Raw genomic sequence first — 22,271 nt, 5'->3', positions numbered from 1 at the left:
GACTCGTAAAAGACCAGCTGAGGATACCCTGCTTCTTGGCAGCATTTTGCATCCTTTGATGACTTAACAACTTTCCTGTGGCTTATGCCCTTAGAAATAATCCTACATATTATTAATTTCCTGGCTTACACTTGGTTAGAAAAGTGGAGAAGTTTCTCATCTCAATATTATTCTTGTTAAGAGAATGGTTTGAGAATTTTTTTGAAAAATAGGCCCCATCACACGGAGGCTTGTCACTACAGGAGCAGACACTTCAGAAATGCCTTCATAAAGCGCGTTGCACAGCTGGGCAATCACATGTAATCAATCAGATCAATTACCACTCTCATATCTGTTTGTTAAACATGAAGCTAGAGCCAGCAACTTGTTAGCTCACTTTAGCATAAAGACTTGAAACAGAGGAACACAACTAAGCTGATTCTGTCTCAACTAAATAATATCCACCTAGCCGGATATTAGCTACAGCTCGCTAATTAAACTGCTATATCTCGCCTCTTCTTCTTGAAGTCTTGTCATCACAGTGAGGTTGCACCCCATGAAGATGGTAAATTGATAGTTTTACACTTCAGTTTTCGTAAGGATTAAACAAATGAGATACAACTTGTTTATCTCAGTTGTAGGGGCACTTGTAAGCAAATTTTAGCTGTTTCACCCTGTTTCCTGTCTTTGTGCTAAGCTAAGCTAACTTACTGCTGACTCGAGTTTCATATTGAATAGATAAGTAATAATGAGAGTGGTGTGAGTCTTCTCACTTCACTCTCGGCAAGAAAGCAAATAAGCAAATTTCCCAAAATGATGAACTATTCCTTTAAAGAGTGTTTGCCGGTGTGCATGTGCATTTTACCATTTTGTTGTACGCCTATAGTCACCATTGAAGTCTTTTACACTGGTCACTGCACTACTGCTGCAGTATTACATCCATCTTTAAACGAGTTGATCAGAAAATCCTGCTGCCCGAAGTAAGATGGATGCAGGGTGTGGGGGAGCTTGACGATACGCTCCAGTGTGTATTTATGTTCTCACCATAGTAACTCTATTAAATGTTAGGGCTACTCTGATTGTGGTTAAGTGATGTCAGGGACAGAAGTGTTTCCTCATTGTTCTCTTCATCATTGTCCATAAACTTGCCCCATTTGGGTAAGTACATAATCAGTCACTTCTGTCTGAGATGTCTGTCCCTAATCAAGACAAGATACATTGTCTCAAAGCCCATTTACAATTAGAGACAATGTTGACAAGGCTTTGATGGTGATTTGGCTCCGATAGTCAGTGATAATTACTTTCTGTTGTGAGTGCTCATTCTTACGGGCATTCCTGCAGACACAAAGCAACGTTCTTATTGTAAATGAACATTCCTGTTTAGTTGCATCAGCGACACACAAATGCACATGTATACTCACACACAACGTTTACCGGGTGTTGTTGGACTGGTAGGAAGGCTGAGTGTGAGGGCTGCGTTCCAGACAGCACTGGTGGTGTTGTGGGGGCCACAGTGGGGGCATTTAGGGAAACTTTACTTGGTCTATTACCATTCTGCTTCCCATTAATGGTGATCTCATCCACTTGAGTGAGTCAGGTTAGTCTCCTCGTCTGTTTGATGCTCTTTTTGAACATATAGGCCGTAAGTTACCTATTCCTTTTATCCAGTGCTATATTTAAGCCTTGATTGCTCACTGCTCTCTGATTATTTCTGATGAAAGGTGCATAAAACAAAATTGATGCATATTGGCTCTGCAACCACGTGTGTGCCCCCCTTTTCTTCGCCCCCTTTCCCCGTCCTCTTTCCCCCTAACTTACTCCTAAAATACTCCTGCAGAAGTGCTAATTGGTGAGTGTTATTTCCACAAGATACAATGGCCTCTGTAACTAATTTTCACCTCTTCTAACCGTGCTGATAAAAAAAAAAAAACGCTTTATAATTCAAGCCAGAAGAGAGGTGTATATATCAGAGCATGTTTATGTGATTGAGATGAGTGTCAATGTGGGATATGCAAATGTTATTCGGGTTTTAGGACCATTCTTTGTGTATCTCCATTGGGGTTTGTAACGCAGCTGGCAACACATGGCCTCTTTTCTGTTTATGGTCAGCTCCATGCGATGCCAAGCCAACAGTTTGCAGGGCAGAGGTGGAGATGCATGGACAAAAGAAAAGCCCACATTTCTGTTTGGAAGAGGAAACGCACCTAATTTTAAACATTATGAAAGACTTTAGGTTTTCAGCAGGATTTTTAATACGCATTAATGTCGCAAAGCTGACCTTTTCAAGAAGGTGGTTGAGCGAATTGTAGAGGAACGCTGTGTTTGTTCCTAGAGTATGCACAGCTGTATGTAAATAGAAATATGAGTGGAATATATGATTTTCATTAGCTATGTCAACAGCTTAGCAGGAAACATGTGGAAAAAAAGGTGGTGACATACAGTAGGACAGGGAGAGGGAAATGTCTTGAAATCCTCCAGAAATCATATTGTGACATTTGTAATCGTTGTCCCATGTTTTTCAGTATTATTGGATCATAACAGATCCTTATCATGGAACACCACAATCTCCACTGTGTGTGAACATGGCAGTGAAGTAACCCAAATCATCTTCGATTGAGCAACATCGCACTGCTTCAATAACAACTGGCTTATGTCAGATTTCTTTGTGTGGGCTCCTCCCGCAACAAAGCTGTTCTCTACATTGTAATTAGCTCAGAGGTAAAATGTATGATATAGTCTGTTTTATATGGGATTTAATAGTAAGTAATACTGTAAATCCACATAAACGTGATTCATGCACACGTGTGCAGGCTTGCTTGTAAATTTAAATCGTACGTCATCTCTTTGAACTGTTTTCTGTATGTTCCACTGTAGTCATCGTATTGTAAAACATGAAGTGCTCTGTGCTGAAGTATTAAACCAGTGGTGTCCAAACTTTATCCTCAGGGGGCCAAAACTGAAACTAAATTGCCAGCCATTGGGCCAACAGTGAGCACATGTATTGTAGAGATGCAACAAATTAATTGACTGACTTCCTGCACATGTGTCACTCTGCCTGCCATGCTCAGATCATGAAGAAAAATGTGTAATTAGGGGTCATACATATTTAAAGAGCATTTTTACCTGACAAAAAATAAACCGCATGAACAGAGATTTATGTTGTATATCAGTTGGTTCTAGATCCGCTGAACTGCCAAACAAGGCTTAACAATCACCTTGTGTTTGGTTCTAGTGTTAAATAAATAGAATAGAAATTAGCTCCAGTCCTGGTTTTCACATGGACTGTATCCTTGTTAGCGCTGTTTTTTGTATTTATTATTGGAATTGTTCCAAACTTTAAGTCTAAAAAAAATGTGTGAAAATGGGATATTTTCAAAACTGAAATGTATTGAAAGTCAGGATTAAAGGGTCTTAAATGCAGTGTCTGCCCTAGCTTGAAACCTTCTGGATGTTTTAATTGGCTGTGATGTGAAATAAATCATATGGTCTGTTGTTTTGAGCTGGGTAAACAAGTACAGACACACACATAGTTAAACCGTTACAGGTATAGCACCCTCGACCAGAGCCCTGTTCTGCGCTGCGTATCTCTCACTATTGACACTATGGTGGGAACTATGACATGACCGAAACACAGGAAACAAAGGTGGTGCATGAGTAATGTACTGTGCACCTGTGGATGTGCCTGCTATTCAACTCAATATCCGCAGTCATTAGGTAGACCTGTGACTGTTTAAAATGTTGTTTGGCCCAAGGTTGCTTGGTTAAAAGGATACAACAACATGGATTAAACAAGTAAGGAGGTGTCAACATCTTTAATACAGTGAAATGATGAAAACAGATTTTATTTTTTGGAGTGGTTCCACTTTTGTCATGCTTGAGGCTGAATATGTGCCAGGTGGTAAAAAAAAATATTACTGTATGTGCCCTTCACAAAGGGAACTAACCCATTTAAGTTATAAGTCCAAGCTAGCAGGATCAAAGGTGTAAGACTATACAAAATGAAATCAAAAAGTAGACTATTAAATCTGGCTGTCCCTGTTCTGTTGCTAAGAGCTCCACAACAGAGACCATGAAGACGCTGCCCTTCCTAGGCCAGTTTCTTGGCCGACTGTGCTGGAACCCCTATGTCACTGCTGATGGTGAGTGCCCCCTTTTTGGGGAACAGTGAACGTATCAGGCCCAGATAAATGAATTTTGATCATTTTATGCTAAACCAGAAACCTACCATCCATGTGAACCACTGAACTTATCAAATCTGCTGTGATTTCTTGTGTCTTGTTGTCTGCAGCTACTAGCAGAAGGTTGTTGTTCCAGTGTCTGTGGGGACTGTACTCGGAGAATCCAGGAAATGCTGTGGAAAGAAAAGCCAACCAGTGGATACGGGTATGGACTGGATTTTTAAAAAATTGGCAGCGGGTAAAGACGTTTATGGGCTGAAACGCATTGCGATGTCAATTCTGACCAAACTGGTGGGGGTGCACAGATATAAAAGATATAATCATAACTGAGGGGAGCTTGAAAAGGTGGAGACAAAACCTTAGAAGTATTTAAAAATATTTGTAGAGAAATCAGGCTACAGTTCCACCAATTCGTAAATATAATTTAGTTCTCTTCCAGTCATCCATCATATGCCTTTTCACATATTTGTCAGGCCTGATCTGTTTGGTGTTTATGTCCAAATTAGTTCTTGACTATCATTCCTTCATCACAAATTCCCAAAAAGTATCTGTCTTTGACTGCCTTTGGGCTGCTGAAGAGATTTTCTGTCTAATTTACTTTTAATAGGAGTTCTCTCCAGCCCTCTTTGTCTGCTCTCCGTGGATGATGGATGAGGGAGATTGGGTCTCTTTTAGTCTAAGCCTTTTGTGCCCAACACTGTAAAACATATTTTGAAAGCAAATTAAAATTGACTGTGTCGCTGCCTCTTGTCACCATAGAAGGATCAGCCCTTATATTATGGTTAGTTGATCTCGCTCACTGTGTGTTTTTTCGAGGCGCAGACACACAAAGGAGGGAAAGAGAACAGAGGGAAGAAAAGATTCTGCAATTTTCAACTTTGAGAGGGTTCACACAGATGTCTTATGATAAACAATGTGGAACCTTCACATTTTTGCCAGATTAACTGTGTGTTTGTATTCTTTTGATTAATTTCTCATCTAATAAAACATCTTGCTAATTAAAACGGTGCCTTGAAAGTAGACCTAGAATTTGCCAGATGGTCTTTGACCCATAAGGGGGGAAGCGGAGTACATGTGTGCGTGGTTTAGTCAGTGTCTGCAGTATGGCTGTCTGTTTTTGTATGGCTATATATCTGCATGCGTGTGTGTGTGTGTTTCAAGGAGAATGTCTAGGAAAAATGATCTGTCACAGCTTTTTATGTTTTTGTACTTTGAGTTAATTTTGTGAATCTCTAAATGTAAGGCTATTTTTACCTTTCTGATTTCCATGGAAAGGAAACAATCATCGTAGTAGTATGAATAGTTTTAGTCTTAGTCCTGTGTCAGTTTTTTACATCATATTTAGTCACCGTCTTCCAGTTTTATTTGGTCAATTTTTAGTCCACTAAAAGTCTTGGTATCTTGGTACAATGGAAAGTCATTCTAGTCTAGCCGAAACCATTTATCTTATCATAATCTGATGAAAAACACAGGTTGAATGACTAAGAATGTTGGTATCAATTTAAGGAATACATACAGGTTTATTTTGGTGCCAAATTTAATTCATGTTGATGGTGATGAAATAGAAACTGCGTTTTTACGTCATCAAATACATACATCCAATTGGACATACAGTCGTCATGGTCTCCTCTTGGTCATAGAGAGTTTCTTTGGTTTGATTAGAATAAGTCATAAACAGTTGTGAATGAGGTTTGGTCAGGGTATAAACTTTACTAAGATTTAAATCGTTACCAAGAGATTTAATTGGGCACGTCTGTGTTGCGTTACGGCCGCGACTGTTCCAGACAATGCTCGTGGTTCTTCCAGGTGCATGGCTCGTTTCAGCAGCGTCCAAGAAGTCTATTTTTGACAGAAGCAGACGGCAGCCGCGTCAAACTGCACAGAGCCGATCGAACCCGACAGGAAGCCAGACAGCGGAATGGCAAAGTGCATCCAGTCGATTTTCAAAAAAACAATAAAAACACCCTGTGCAGACTCTACAGCACAATGAGTCACAAATATGAACAATAACCTAATTTTAAACATGAAACAGTTTAACTACACAGCCTGCTTACCTGTGGTGGAAGGACAAAAATCAAGGGAAAATGTCAAAATAAACGCAATCTGAGCAAGCCAGCAACATTAGGCAAGCATGACGCTCATTTTTTGAAACGCTTCCGGTGGGATATGAGGCTGGCTGGAGGACAGAGCAAAACAGCGTTGCACACATGAGGTTATAAAGACATGCCCGGTGGCACTAAGGTGTTACTTTCTCAAACTGAGGCGAACCCTGTTTATTGTAGGATAAGTCTGTTCCTTTTTGATGATGACCCTCTCTCAGACATCAATTGTGCTCATCTTTCAAACAGTTAAGGTTTAAAGTGTACTTTTACCATTGTGTAGTAGTTAATTGGAGCTGAATGCTTTAGTTACAGCACTGACGAGTTAAAGGGTTCACTGGGTTCGCTCGTTCTAAAATTGCAAGTAGGACACTACCGGATGAAAGTGTCCAAAGATCACAAGTACAATAAACTTATAACCGACTCTACAGCTTCTCCTCATTTTCCTCTTTCTTTCTCTCTGAAGAAGCTTCCAGTCCCCACAAATGACATGAGTGGCGGGGAGCACAAAAAATCCTATTCACCGCAGATCATCCCGTCTGGGGGAGCAGGGCAGATGTATGGTTTTAGGCCAGAGATGGTGTGTCTCTGTGTCTCTCCCTGTGTCTGTGTTGTGTTGGGCTGCCTGTCCTGGAATGCAGAATGCAGCCTGTTTTCTGTTAGCCCTGTCTGATCTTGCTCCCCAACATTGTTTTCTTGCTGCCTCCATAATAGACTGAGGGTCTGGTGCTAAGTGCCACCTAAATACTGTGTTTGTGTAAGATTGTGCATATTGCTCGCATATGTTTGTGACTATTTGTGCAAAAACACGTGTTTTACTGCTACTGTATATACTGTTAGTAGCCGCATGTATTTTTCTCTTTAAATTATGATAGTGTGCAGAGTGTTTTGCCTTTTCTCCCTCATGTCTTTCCTTCACCCCTCCCTGTCTGCGTCTCCTCTCCACATCTGAGTGTTCTTCTCACTGGAAATGATGAATGCTGGGTACAGCCACATAGCTGCAGGCTATGTCAGATAGTCATTAGCTCAATCGGTCTGTTTCTCCACATCCTGTGCTAGCAGGGGGACCACACAGTGCTGCAGTAACATGGCATGGTCTTTGAGGAGATGACAGATAAGTAAAGCATGAGAGTGTAATATTAGAGGGCCGGAGGACGGACGGTTTGATCGCTCAATCTTTGAGGTATATCTTTACTGACTCGAGCGGGGTGAACCACAGGTAGGCCCTGGAGCCACTGTGGCAGCTTTATAGTTTTGAAACATATGTTGGACTCTTTGCTGACATTGGCCGCTACACTCTGTGTTTTAATTTGGAGATGAAAGTGTCATTGCAACAGTAATGTTTTCATCTTTCTTTTCCCTCTTGGGTGGCATCTCTCTTTTAGTAAATCTGGCTTACTGAAATTATTATTTACATTTCCGATGTTTCTTCCTTTAGCTTAATGAATGGTTGGACATTTTCGAAAATATTCTTATTTCTCAGCTTGTTTGTTTAGTGCCTGCTGTAACTATTTCTTAGCTACCGAATGGCTACGTGAGCAACATCTCTGTGGCATTTTGTTGTCATGGTGAGTAGATGCTGCGCAGATGGACACACGGTGGACGGATACACTGTTGTTCTTTAAGAAATAGTTTTTCGTTTTTTTTACTGTACTCTTTATGCATGGATTAAACAAATACAAATACAAAGTGGTGAACTTCGTCTCATCCTTGCATGTGTATGGCTGAGCCTTTCGAGGATGCCTCTTTCATACCCAGTCATTATAGTATCACCTGTTACCAATTAACCTGTTTATCTGTGAAATGTTTTTTGAGCATTCAACAACTAGCCCAGTCTTTTGATGCCCTCGTCCCAGCTTGTTTGAACCGTGTTGCTGGTATCAAGAGGCATATGCTGTTTACAAAAATCTAGGTCAAGTTGATGAGGTAAAACATGACAAGACAAGATTTCCCTGGAGTACATGTCAAAAAAGATTGCAAACTGTGTTTTATTTATGCTTTACACAGCAGCCAACATTTCTGGATCGGGGTTGTCCTTGCGTGATGTCATCTGGACTAAATATATTTAGACTTTTCATTCAACTTGAAGCGCTTTTCTCTGCTTTTGTTTTTAAAGCACTATTTGAATACAAATACAAAAAGGATAGCACTCTTTCCTCTTTTCCCTTCCCTCTTTTTGTCTCTGCTGTTTTGACCATCTGAGGCTATACTTGAGTCTTTCATTGGTTTTGGGAGAATTCAATCATGGCTTAGTAATTGTTAACAGGCACCCATCAAAACCAACCCAAGTCTTTGCCTTGTGCATTTTTCTACATCCTCTGTTTTAATTTTAGATTTATGGAGGGATCATTTCTATGGCAGCAGCATGTCCAAGCCCCCAAAGCCAGCTCGGTTGCTGTTTTTCTGTGAGAGAAAGACGGCTTTTGATCTAAAGTATTTGCCATCCATCTATCCATTTGCCCTTCATCCCATTCCTCTGGTGACCACACCCTTTTTTCTCCCTGCTCCAAATGCAGCCATCGCAGTACGCTCCAGTCTCTCACTCTACCATTCCTTCTAACCAGTCTTCCTTCCTACTCTTATCCCCCAGCCCCACTGTGCCTCCCTACTGAGGGTGGGATAAGTGTGATTGGTTTTGTATGTATTCAATGTGCAGGGTTTGAGGGTGCTCAGATGGTAGTGATTGGGGTTGTTTTGTAAGACTGTGTGGAGGGTAAGCATCTTGGCGTGCTGTAGGGCCTGGCCAATGAAACCACACAGCTCCACCAACAGCACTGCAGCGCTCCTCTGCCTGGGATTTTGGTTTTTTCTCACTCGTTGTTTTTATGTCTTCTCCTTTTTTTTTCACATATTGTGCCTCTTTCAATCTCTTTCTCTCCTCTTCTCCTGTTGGTCTCCTTTTATCTGCTGTTTGAAAGGGATTTGTACTTTTCAGCCTACTCTTGGGTGTTTCTTTGTTTTCGGTTCATTGGAGTTGTAAAAACAGATGTGAGTTGAAGATGTGAGGCCTCGGCTGTTTCTGTTGGATCGCACTTTCCAACTTGTACCAGTGAATCAACTTATTGTGGTCAAATAGCGAGTACAAAATCAATCCCCAATTTTTTATCACACTTATGAGTGAATACCGATGGACAAAAAAATTCTTGCCAAACACACAGTTTATTAATCATTTGACCACTGAATGCTGTGTTCTTATTTTTAAGAATGTTGACTGTTTCTGAACCTTTGCTTGCCTTTCAAATGATCTGAGAAAAACCATTCCTCAGTAACACGGCTTGCAGCGGAAACCGCCAACAAAAATTTGACGTCCAAAAGATTTGAGAACCATTATTGTAACATTATAACTTACAGTACGAGTCCAGCGTTCCCTCTCTTTGTTCCTTCATTATGTCTCGCTTTTTTCACAGCCGAGAATCAGCTGAGTTTATTAGTCTAGTTTTATCAGTGTATGATGAGGCCCCTTCTGAAAAATGCTTGTAAAACACAGAGGCCCTCTGTAACAAAGAATGCTCATTTCTGAAGTTGCTCATATGCTGTCCATACATTCTCACTTACCGGAATGCCTTTTCTCCACTCATGTGGTTCAAACGATGTGACGCCAACAGAGTCATCCTATATTCCAGCAACTAATTAGCTTTGATGTTATGGATCTTGGGGTTTGGGCAGATTGTATTAAAGTCTTGTCCACTGTTATAGATATACACATAAAGTAATAATGATAATCTGCTGCACATTGTGTTTCCCGCCCTCCCACAGAAAGTGTTGTGTCAGCTTGCTACAGAAGAAGACGATGCTGCAGCGCAGGCATTAATGAAGCACATGGGTGTACCACCTAAAGAGTACTATCTCAAACTCCTGAGAAAGGTATTGACCGTTTATTGCCGTTTGCCTGATTCTAACCTGCTTTGATACATACTGTATGTATTTATTCGATAAATATGCAAAATGTGCTCTTTCTTGCGTTTCAGAGGGTGGCACTGCTGCAGCGAAACGTTGGGAAGAGCTGTAATTCTCTGGGTGACATAAATCAAAGGTACAGCACAGTAGAAACTAGGGCTGCAACTCATGATTATATTAATTATTAATTCATCTGCTGATTATCTTCTTGATTAATGCTTGGTTTGAAGTATTAAGACAGACTGAAAAAAAAATGACGTGCAATGTCTTGTTTTTGCAGACCAGAACCCAAATATGGTCAATTTAAAAAAGCACTGCAACTAATGATTATTTTCATTAATGATTCATTATTGATTAACCTGAACATTTTTGCCATTGTTGTTTGAAAGCTTCCCCCAAAATCAATCATCTATCAGAATAGTTGCTGCTTAATTGACCTATTGTTGCAGCTGCAGTGGAATCTTGCCTCCTCAATAGATAAAGTCTTCCCCGTCAACGTTATAGTTAGCATGCAGAGTGGTGTAATGTTTTGGATCAAAACCCAAAAATCTTAAGGGTGATTGAAAAGAAGTTCCTGATAATATAGATTTGTCTATATGGCTCTTTGCAGGTGTTCATGTGACAGCCTTCTGGCCACATCAGAGGCTTGTGTCCCCCTGGTTACTTGTCCCGAGGCTGCTCCTCTTATTGGTGCTCTGCTGCAGCAACCGATGACTTGTGTCAGGGCAGCACTTAGTGGAGACTTCCTAGATGCTCTGAGCTCTGCCTACTCCAGGTACAGTGAGGGGACATATGAGTGCTGACTTCCTGTTAGCCTGTGACATATGTTTCCAAAACCTTATCGATTGAGTTGTGACCAAACACATAATAATATTTGTAGTCTATTTCTGTTTCTTTTTTCTAGCCAGTGCTCGTCATTGGAGGAGCAGACGGTAGTCTCTCTGTGGTATCACAACCTGTCCAGCCTGGAGGAAGCGGTGCTCAGTCAGCTGGAGAACGCTGTCACCAACACAGGGTCAACACCACAGACGCTAGAGCTCCAACTGGCACAGTCACTGCTGGTAGGTAGTTTAATGTTATGAGGTGAAAACACAACTTAAAAATAAGTGTTAATATTTCTGTGATAGAAATGATCAGATTTGCCAAAAATATGAATTCAGTCCTTGTTTAAACATCCGCTGGACACTGACTGATGCCCAGTATATAACTATTTTAGTTTCATTCTGAGCTTTCAACTAACAATTATCTTCATTAACGATGCATTTGCTGACTTTCTTTATAGTGGTAGTACAGTGTAGTAAAGTGTGTGAAATGTCAGGAAAAGGTTGTAAACATGCCCATCACCATTCCTCCGAGCACAAGGTCCTCGAATTGCTTGTTTTGTCAAGCCAACAGTCCAAAACTATAAACGATATTTAGTTAACAGTAATAATAAACTTAAAACAAGACTAAATATTCACATTTAAGACAGTGGAAGCTGTGATCTTTGGTACTTTTTCTTGGATAAAAAAAGACTGAAACAAATAATCAATTACTAAAATGGTTGCAGATTAACTCACTAACGAAGATTAATCGACTAATCAAGTTATGGACTGATCATTTATGTTCTAGTTTAGATTACAAGTTACAAGTTCAAGTTATGTCTAGCAAGTGTGCAGTGAAACACATGGTTTACATCTCATATATTTTACCTCATTTATCCACTAACAACTCTTTTGGCAGCATCTTTATGGGAAGGAAGAAGCCCATTACAACCAGGCTAGAAGGCCAAAACATACTGTACTGTGTTTAGAGAGCTGACATTCTGATCAGGTCATAAAAGCGCATCTAAAGTACATGAAAAATATCTGATATCCACTTGTGGTAGTGTTGAGTGACTAATGATGGCCTCGTTTTGACCTTCAAAGAGAGAAATGTCGAGAATCTTGTGCCATTGTACCGTGTTTTTTTTCTTCTGATATTTCACTGCTGAATGAATTGGCAGCATTTCATTCTATTGATAAACTGGTGACATGTTCTTGCTGTTAAATGGGTTTGTTATGTACAAAGTTTGTCTCATCTGCCCTGAATTACAGAGCCGCACATGAAGAAATCACTGCACACTCCATATGTGTTTAGCTCCACTTTGAAATGCTCTGTAAACTGTGAAACCAAACAGTTTGAATATAAGGCCGTCTGATTTTTTATTATGAGGCATGGAGTTGTAATGTTTTCATATGCATAGTTCTTGGATGCGTTCCATCGCTTTTTGGTGGATCTTTATTGACTGTTTTTGCCTGGCTAACTCACACCATTTGGCTTTGCTCTGCATGCGTCTCACATCATTTGGCTAGCTCTAAACTCCATCTCACATCATTTGGCTTGTGCTACACAGCCTTTACTGTGCTGGGTAAGTACTGAACTCTGTGTCGCTTGAGTCCCAGGCCAGTCCTCACTTCATTTAACCTAAGATCATGCCCAGTTCAAAAGTCAGACGTGATTTTTGAATTTTGATTAATAGATTGCTATGACTGGTTATTGAAGATGATGTCCTCATTACAACAATGCAGTCAGAATTGCCAACTATTTTGATATTTAAACTGGCAATAGACACATTTTCTGCTTCAACATATGATTATGAAATAAATGTTAATTGTTCAGTGTAAAGGATATAGAATAATGAAACCATCAGCGTTTACATTGGTTCCCATTGAACCTTGCTATCACCATGCATGCATGTTTTTTTTTGCCACCAGACACGTGTCACCTTAAGACACCTCATAGAATGATAAAGTCATGTTTTGTCCTGTGTTGTTGTTATTTGTGAGTCTAAGGAAAACTGAAACAATACAGTGGTGTCAGATATAATACCACTTGGAAATGGTAGGGGGAGAAAAGTTGCCTCATGCCTCTGCAATTAATTGTTAACTAGAGTTATTTTTTAAGAAAAAAAGATCAAAATTCTCTGATTACAGTTTTCTTGAATGTGAATATTCTCTGGTTTCTTTGCACAGTATCTTTGGATTGTCATCTTGGGTCCTGATTGTCAATTGACCAAAAAATAAATTGAATATTCGAGAAAAAAAATGGAGAGATTAATCAACATTGAAAATGATCATTAGTTGCAGCCCTAGATAAACTAGTGCAGCTGTGAGAAGCAAGGATAACAATGTGTCTCTGAAACAAGACGATTCAAGAAAACTCTAAAATTCGATGCAACCATGTCTCCCACAACGTAGACCTATGTTTAGAGTAATTATTCACTTAGTAGTCATGCAATAGAAATAGAGGGGAGTAGATTAATGTATGTAGACGTTTTCTGCAAATTGTTTTGTGCCAAATGACTTGCCCGGCAATACAATACCTGTTTACCAAGGTTACTGATTGCATTGCCTTTGGAAGCTATAAATGTCAGCACAACAAGAATTACCCGCCTCACACTTATTTCGGTTTGTCAGTTGTGTCGCCCCTGTTTTGTCGGACTGATGGTCTGCTTGAGCTGTGTACGTAACAGGGTAGAAATCCACACTTTTACAGTTTAGGAACTGTTCTTTAAAATTAAGACTAACGCTTGCATTTACAGGAACGTGCATGGTGATTGCACTTGATTCTGTCATCTTGAGTTTGTAGGAGCTGCTATGTTGGAAAGAGTAGTTCTGTAAACAAATATGTCTGTGTGTGTTTTTAGAGTGAAACAGAGAGGTAGTCTTTACTTCACTGTCCCGCCAATCATCCATCTCTGATTGACCTCTGTTTTTATTACTGCTAGTTCACACGCACATGTATGCATGCAAACCCTGACACACACATGCGTCCAGTCGCCGTGCTTTGTTTATGATATTGCATCTGGTATAGCGTGTCCGTCGTTAAGAGGGTGGGAGACATACGTTTAGGTTTCACTTAGCCTTCAGCTTGTTTGGATGTCAGATGTGCGTTTCACACGTGTGTCAAGTCTCTGTTGGCGTACATGTGTGCGAGAGCAAAAAAAAACTAGAGGCGTCTGAGCCGACTGGCTTGTCTCTCTCCTCGCCTCCCTTTCACTCGCTTGTTTAAACTGCAATCAAAAATGGGAAACATGAAATTAGGCCCACATTCCTCGTTTTGGCTCGTCCCACCCCCCTGTGATCCAGTGAGAGACGCAGGCCCAATAACAATAAACACTCACTTCCTGGGCCTTACTGCCAAAAACAGGATGTTTGTTGTGTGCTGTAATTGACCCTCCTTGAAGTGTTAGTGGTAAGGTATGGAGGAGGACGCTCAAAAAAACAAAAAAACCCCATCTGTTTTCACTAGGGGGAACCACGACAGTTCGCACACATGCCTGCACGCTGGCATGTAACCCACATACGCAGAATCACACTGACATACATAAACAAACAGCTACACGTAAAGCCTGTTTTGCTTGATAATGCTGTTTTCTGACCTGAGAGGACAAAAAAGAAACTGACATGTCCAAACTGAGGTCGACACACTTGATTTGTATGTTGGAACGCCGTCATGACACCATGTAAACGCTAGGTGGGGCTGTTTGTTCTCCCTGACCTCACAGAGACTAATTGATCTCTTATTATGGCACTTTGTACCAGTTTGTAGGTCAAAGATATATGAGTCTTCATGTATTATAATCATTGTAAGTAACAGAAATAATATGTTTTTAATAGGTTTTGAGTAAATGAAATAAACCAAAGAGCTTGCTAATAACTTATTCTGGACCTCTTTTTAGTCGCTATTGTATCACTGCAGGATTAAATGCTGCAAGATAGACTACATGTGCTCCCCCTATAGTGAAGCATACTCCCTATATGAAAATGTGTGGGGGGCGTGAGAGGGAGAATAATTAGGCACTATGAGAAATGTAAACATGTAGAGGGAGGCAGACATGAGTAGTACAGCTGTTAAATGTTTGCGCTGGGGCGTTTTAGAATGTGTTAAATCTAAAACACATGATGAGCGCGCATTAGGCAGGGATGAGAGACTAAGCGAGTGTGGGTGTGTGAAGGAAGGACTGACAGAGTGGTAAACTGAGTGGTTAGTGGGGAGAGAGTGAGAACAGGGAGGAACTGGGAGGATTGTAGACGATGCAACAGCGACACCCAGTGGTCAGTGTTAACATTCAATTGTATTCTTTAATTAGTGATAATGGAAGCTGACTTTAGCGTCTATGAAGCAGCAGGATATTACAGACACTGTAAACTGTGTTTTTTGTGTGTTTCAGCCTAAAGCCTGTGCTCAGCACTGCTCCATATTCTTGGTTGTGAAAGACATCTTCAGGTGAGACCCAGTGTGTCGTGTACGAGTGGTGTGTTTTGGTTGTTATAACATGTTTTGACCACCTGATGTGTGTATTTCTGCAAGATTGTTGTACAACATGATTATGTCTGCGCCTTTGTGTCTGACAGGTCCATCCTCAAGCAAGCTGAAGGGACCGAGTCTGTGAAGCATCTTATACAAACCTTTACAAGCTGTTTCCTCAGAGAACTGGCGCTGCTGCAACATCAGGTAGGCCTCATGTTGTCAACAACAGATATAAATATTTGATACATCAAGGGCTGAAACTAATTATTATTTTCATGATCAATTCATCTTGAATTTTATGTTATTAATTAATAATTATTAATATTAATTGATTTATCTTTTGCTTCATAAGATAAAATAAAGGCATTGTTAGGAATATGGTGAAGGAGACATGTTGGTTTTCTTCAGAGGCCACTGGGTTTGAATACCTGTTCTATTACTCTACTGTTTTATTGCGGATGTTTGTTTGTACCATGTTTTATGTGTTGCATTTTATCATGTTGTGGCTTTGTACGACTGGAACTTCGGCCAGGTCTGTCTTGTAAAGGAGATCTTGAGCTCTATGGGACTTCCTGGTAAAATAAAGATGAGATGGAAAATAAATACATAAAAATAGATGCATAAAATTCCTTGTTTGCATCGACCTTCAGTCAAAAAAAATAAGGAAAAGCAGCAAATCTTGGCTGGAAGAAGTGAATTTTTCTGTTGTAAAACAGAAAAATGACAAACCAGTTGGCCATCAGAATCGCTGCCTTCAACTGATCTTTACAGCTCTTTTTTTGTGGGTACAAAATATTTTTTTCTTGTCAAGACTGTCCACACACTTTTTTTATGTGCAAAAAAGCAGAGATTTTATAGGTGATCTCACATCTCAAATCTCAGTCTGTGAGATATTAACTGCAGAGAACTGTTTTGATCAGGACGCTGCAGTTTTAACGGTATTAATGATAACTTTTGTAAATGGGTGAGTTCATACATCCCTCTTTAGATCTTCACCTGCTGTAACAAATTCTACAACAACTTAGTTTACCAAAGATGTCCAATTACTCTTATCCACCATTTTTGCTGGGAATAAAAGGATGATTACCTTAATGCTGCAAGCTTAGATGCACACACAGGGAAATGGACAATTACCTCCCCTCTGCGGGCAAGTTCACTTAACATTTGATGAATTTTCCACATCGTTATCACTTGATCTCCAGCCGGGCGCTGCTTACACACTACACACTACAAACACCTCTGCCTTGTAGACACTAGAGGCAAATTGCTAATAAATAATTCATTTGCAGGTGACAAGTTTGAACGAAACACCTGCAATATGTGGAAACCACTGTGAGCTGTAAACACTGATGTATCGCTATGTAACTTTTGTAAAATCGAAATATTGTCTCAGATATGCGTCCTGTGCGACTGTAAGGACTTATCTGGCACTCACATGTCCAACATAGCTGCCAAAAGGCCAGAAAACAGATGTTATGTCCTAGACATAATGTATTACCTGCTACAGCGTTTTGTGAATGCAGCTTAACTCCTTTTCACCTCTATTAACCACTAGATGGCAGTGCTACAGTGTGTTTACAGTGCGCTCAGTCTTAATGGCTGTAGTCACACTGCACTAAACGCTACCTATTACATGCTACATTAGACATTAGCACCCACTGTATCACCGTTACACAGCCTCCCATTCAAAATGTCATTTTTCAGGCTTTCAGAGCATAGTGATGTATGAGTTCAGGGTAAGTATGATTTACATCTGTGAAGCTCAGGAAAATGTGTGATTTGTGTTGTTTCAGACGAGCGTATCTTTGAAGGCCTTGTTCCCAGAGTCCCCTCAGAGTCTGCTGCTTCCTCTCTTGACTCTGCCGTCAGGTCAGTGTGTACATACACACTCATCCGTGTGCGTGTGTGTGTGTTTCTGAATATTTCACTCTGACACAATGCACAAAACCCTGTATTGTGAGAAAAAGTCCAATCAGGTATTCTTTAACAGTGTGTCAACAGAGTTGTTCCTGCTGCAGAATGAATGGGCTCTTGTGTGTCTTGTTCTCGCTAATCAATTATAGTTATTTAACAACTGCGTTAAGTGCTTAATGTTAAATATAAAAGTTGACACACTGTCGACCAGAATTTAAGCTTCTTAAATATTAAACTTAAGATTCTCATTTATTGTGAATAACTGAAACCACTGAACGTCTTACACAAACACAAAAATACATCTGTTTGTTCGTCTCATTAAGAAGAATCTGTGCATACCGAGTACACTACACTACACTGAGTATGTATTACCAGTTTTTATGTATGGGAATCTTTACTGTTGAATGGATGCACAGGAGGTGAGTGCAGGGGCACAGTGGAGCGCTGCTTATCAGTGTGTGCCCAGACTGGCCCGTAGGCAGGAATGATTTACATGAATGGGGCCATTTAGGGACACACTGGAGCCCAGCCAGACCTCTGAGTTAATTATTACTGTGTGTGTGTGTGTGTGTGTGTGTGTGTGTGTGTGTGTGTGTGTGGTGAAGGGCAATTTTTCACCCCAGACTGAATTGAAATGTTACTGTGAAAAGTAGAGGATTTGAGGTTTTATCATGATTTGTGCTCCCTCTGAAAAAGTAATAAATTAAGACTTAGCATTGCATTGTTAAAACATAGCCTGAGGGGAAGACCTGGATCAAGATATCAAGCATGTGAAATATTTGTTAGCGCTTGTTTGTCAACTTGAAGTGTCAGTTCAGAGGGGTTTTAGTGCAGCATTTGGTCTGTGGTTGCAAAAAGTTATTTTTGACAGAACAATGTGGCGTGTGACGAACACCACTCTGGTACTTTAAGCAGTTAAAAATAATAGCTGGAAAACAGGAAAAAGTAATTGCAAGTGCTTGCAGTAGATGATCCAGTCCTGCTTGGAAAATACGTGTGCCTGACGTTTGGAAAGTTGAGCAAAATTGTGCTTGTGTTACCCCTCTGGACTAGGGCTCTACCAATATGACTTTTTCCGGGCCAATACCGATACCAGTTATTAGAAAGAAAGAAGACTAATAACCTCTATTTTGAGCTAATATTCATTTGCAGTAAAAAAGGAAAATCTTAGTGTCCAAATTTAGAATAACCAATGATAGAAAAAGTGCAAGTTACTTTAAAGATTTAGATTATTCAGTTTTAATCGGCTGATAATTGTGACGTTTTACTAATCAGATGTTGTTGTAGGCCGGATATTGTGTGAGAGGATGCTGCATCAGAGCCAAAGTAGGACATTTTTATTTTTAAACACCAAACAATCACAATCAACATCCCAAAACACCAGCAAATTAATCAATAATAAAATTGCAATAATTGCAGTTGTAGCTTTATGAGAAACCACGTGCTGGAACTATTTCTTGACCTGAAGCAATAACTTCTTGTTACTCTTGTTGAGGTTGCAGCTGAAGCTTGACGAAAAACAAATAAATGTATTTCCCTTAATGTGGAACTATTCCTTTAAAATTGACTAGATAGCTGGATTCGAATATTGTGAAAAATAACTGATTGTTAAAAGTATGCATGCTACAAATAATCATTATTACTGTTATCTGTTCTTGCAGAGATGCCTCAGGAGGCTTGGAGACATCACCTGAACTGGCTCAGCGGCTCATTACAGAGACTGACAGAGGAGGAAGAGGAGGGAGACGGAGACAGCAGCAGCAGCACCGAGTCAGAGTGAGGAGTGCTTGCAGAGAGAATGTGTTAATGTGCGCCTGCTTCCACCACCTTACTGAATGCCTGTGTGGTGTTCGTATTTCCATTAGCTTCTGTTGAGGGGGTGGTTCGTCAGATATTTTCCCCTTGCATCACAGCAGAGAGGTCCTGGTGCACTGCGTGGCTCCTCCAAGCGCTCATTAGAAGCTATTAGCTTGGGAAAGAGAGAGCTGTGGAGAAAACAAGTGTTGGAAAGCCCTATAAGAGTGAGAAAAGGAATGCAGAAGAAGAACCAGAGATGCAGGGAGGAAGTGGACAGAGGAGATGATATGATTTCAGCACGAAACACAGAAAGGCAGAGAGTGAGCTGCCTTGGTTAGATGGATGCAGATAAAAAGCAGAAAGCAGTTGATGACCAAGAGATGGAGACGGCTGACTTGATACCCTCCAGCTGCGGTTTTTAACAGGGCCCATTATCCCTACCACTGCTCCGTTCTGGAGCTCCATGCAAAATTCCCAAAACATTGTTCCGAGCCAGCGGTGGGAAAGTAGTATGTTGTGTGTTGCTCCGAGTGGAGATGCAGCTGCCAGAGCCCTGCAGAGGGCTGCTGTTGTTCGTATTTGAGAGCCAAGGGGAAAGAGGGGAGATGAGGAAGAGAGGGTAATTTGAGAGATCCGTATCGCTCTTCTAACTTTGAGTCATAGTCTCGTTGTTGCAGCTCTCTGTCTGCCTACATTTCAGTCGATCGCATAAGCTTGCCCACTTCTTTATAGTCATTTTGGCACATTTTTCCATGTTCGAACGACAGATGAATGCTGAATAGACACCCAGTTTCTTTTAGGCCTTCAACTAATATTGATTTTATTATTGATATCCAAAATACATAGTTAATTACTTCGTTTGGGAGGCTGGAACTAAAAGGTAGAAGAATAAAACGAATTTGAGCTAAATGCAGAAAAAGGGTAGAAAGCTGGGGAACACTTAACCATAATTAGAATCCCACATAGTACGAAAAATGTTTGCAAACCTTCATAGTTGTACATTTCAGCACAGGACAAAAGCATGCACAAACAAAGGACCAAGACATATTCGCTATATTTGCTTAAAAAAACTTGAAAGCCCAGTCCATTGTTACATTGACAAGTCTTCTCAGCTGTAGTCACACACTCCCTTTTGCTATCCCACTTTCTCTGCTCTGCCATCCCTCACTTCCTGCAGGACTGCCTCCCACATTTTTGCTGTAATGAGTGAATGGAACGTTAAGTATTATAAATGTCAATAGGCAAGAAGAGGTGGCATTAGATAGAGGAAAAGTCATCTAGATTTAGGTTAGATTTTCTAGCTTGAGATGTCATTTCATTCTAAATAAAAGCATAAAACTGATGCTCATCACTTTTTTTTTTAAATCTTTTTTTATGGGGTGAATGTTACCAGCTGAAAGAGCCAATCACAGCTGCCCCTCAATGGGATGTCACATCTGGGAACAAATGATGAGATTAAAGTCTGATTCTGAATCAGATCTGTATAGAGGCTTTGTCTGTCTCTGATCATCCATTGTTCCTGTCACTGGGGTGGGGGGCGGGACTAGCATTACTGGCAGCCACTCAGAGTCATGGCTCATTAATAAAGCTCTTACGATGTAAATGACCCCAGACAGCCTGTTCTCAGAGGGTTTGTATGGCGCCCTAGAAACCAAATTGTTTCATAAAAACTTTGGAGAAAAAACATAATAGAACAGTAGTCATTTCAATTTGTCTTTTCTGCTATATTGTGAAGGTTTTTTTTTATTGTTTGGACAACTTGAGTGGGAGTTATTGGTAGTTTGGGGCTTGAATTGGAGTAAGGAGAAAGTTGTACATACTCACACACATTCCTTGGAAAAACTGAGGCTGGGATGGGTGAGGTGCCAGGAACTAAATTAGACCACCCTTATTTTATAGCACTGTGAGCCTTATAGACTGGAGAAGTTGGGAACAAACTGAGATTTTAGCTGCATCTTATAGCCTTTATATACAATTTCATGTGACTGACATTTTACAACTACTCAATCTACAAACCCAGCTCCAAAAAAGTTTGGGCGCTGTGTAAAAATAAAAGAATAACACTTTCCCTCATTAATTTCATTGAATATTTAAAAATATATGCTTGTTCTAAATTTGATACCAGCAACACGTTTCAAACAAGTTGGCACATGTGTGAAATAAGTTGTCTGATGCTCGAAGAACACCTGTTTGGAACATTCTACAGGTAAACAGGCTGATTGGTAGCAGGTGATGATATGATGGGTCATGGAAGGGGCAACCTCGACAGGCTCAGTTTTGGCAGCTACATGTACCTGTAGTGCTAATAATTCTTCCTCTTACTCCTCCTGTCCTGTAGGAGGCATCACAAAGTGTTCGAGGCCTGGTTCCTGCTGGTCCAGTGTGCCCACTGGGTGCAGGTGGCTGTCCAGCTGCTGGTGACTTCAGAGCCTGAAGACTGTGGGCCCCTCCTGTGGCTGCTGACCTTCTACCACCACCCCACCAATAGGGGGCACCAAAGAGCACTACAGCTGGTGAGGATTCCTCCAAAATGGAAATATTTTTATATAGCTAGTGTTGGCACTTCATGTTTCTTTTTTCTAGCCAAGTTAGCAGAGTGGCTCTAGAGATGGCAGTTTTGGTTGGTCAGTCCATCACTTTTTTTTTTTAAACTGAAATATCTCAATAACTATTGGATGGATTGATCCTTATAACTTTGGTGATTGCCGAAGTTTTCCAAATACACAACTCATGACATTGAACTGCTCCAGCTGTACTTTGCATTACAGCATTTTGTGTTACGACACAAATTAGCTAGGGTTAGAATGATAATTAAGATAATTATTCCTGCTAAACACGTTAGCATTGTCAATGTTAGCATGGTGATGTTAGCACTTAGCTCAAAGCACCACTCTGCCCACCCTCACAGAGCTGCTGTCATGGCTGAAGAATCAAGGTTTTGTTACTTCGTAACCATTTAATCTGGAAATCTATTTAGCTTATTTTTACATTTTAATCATGTTCTATCTCACCACGTATTGTTACGGCTCTGCTCTTTTATCACTGCTGTAGCTAAATGGTGAACAATAGCACTGTACTGAAGTTTTTAGATTTGTTTGACAGGAGAAGGAAGTAGTGTGGATATCATAACTCA

The 22,271-nt window shown here is 40.4% G+C and overlaps 1 protein-coding gene across 2 annotated transcripts in view; it reads left to right on the top strand.

The window, feature by feature from the left end:
- The window catches only part of fancc (FA complementation group C), a 29,815-nt gene that overhangs the window by 4,923 nt on the left and 2,621 nt on the right, over nt 1-22,271 (top strand). The window contains exons 3-13 of one of the 2 annotated variants that reach the window (XM_084360841.1): nt 4,031-4,118; nt 4,268-4,362; nt 10,013-10,120; nt 10,225-10,289; nt 10,764-10,928; nt 11,058-11,214; nt 15,348-15,403; nt 15,532-15,631; nt 17,221-17,296; nt 19,003-19,117; nt 21,477-21,651. In XM_084360841.1, coding sequence (XP_084216967.1) covers nt 4,031-4,118; nt 4,268-4,362; nt 10,013-10,120; nt 10,225-10,289; nt 10,764-10,928; nt 11,058-11,214; nt 15,348-15,403; nt 15,532-15,631; nt 17,221-17,296; nt 19,003-19,117; nt 21,477-21,651 — 1,200 coding nt within the window. The remainder of the gene's footprint in view (nt 1-4,030; nt 4,119-4,267; nt 4,363-10,012; nt 10,121-10,224; nt 10,290-10,763; nt 10,929-11,057; nt 11,215-15,347; nt 15,404-15,531; nt 15,632-17,220; nt 17,297-19,002; nt 19,118-21,476; nt 21,652-22,271) is intronic. The other variant, XM_084360842.1, reaches the window with a different exon arrangement.

Source organism: Pagrus pagrus (assembly GCF_965226575.1).
Source record: "Pagrus pagrus genome assembly, chromosome: 8".
Lineage (NCBI taxonomy): Eukaryota > Metazoa > Chordata > Actinopteri > Spariformes > Sparidae > Pagrus > Pagrus pagrus.
This window is presented reverse-complemented; position numbering and strand designations above follow the sequence as displayed.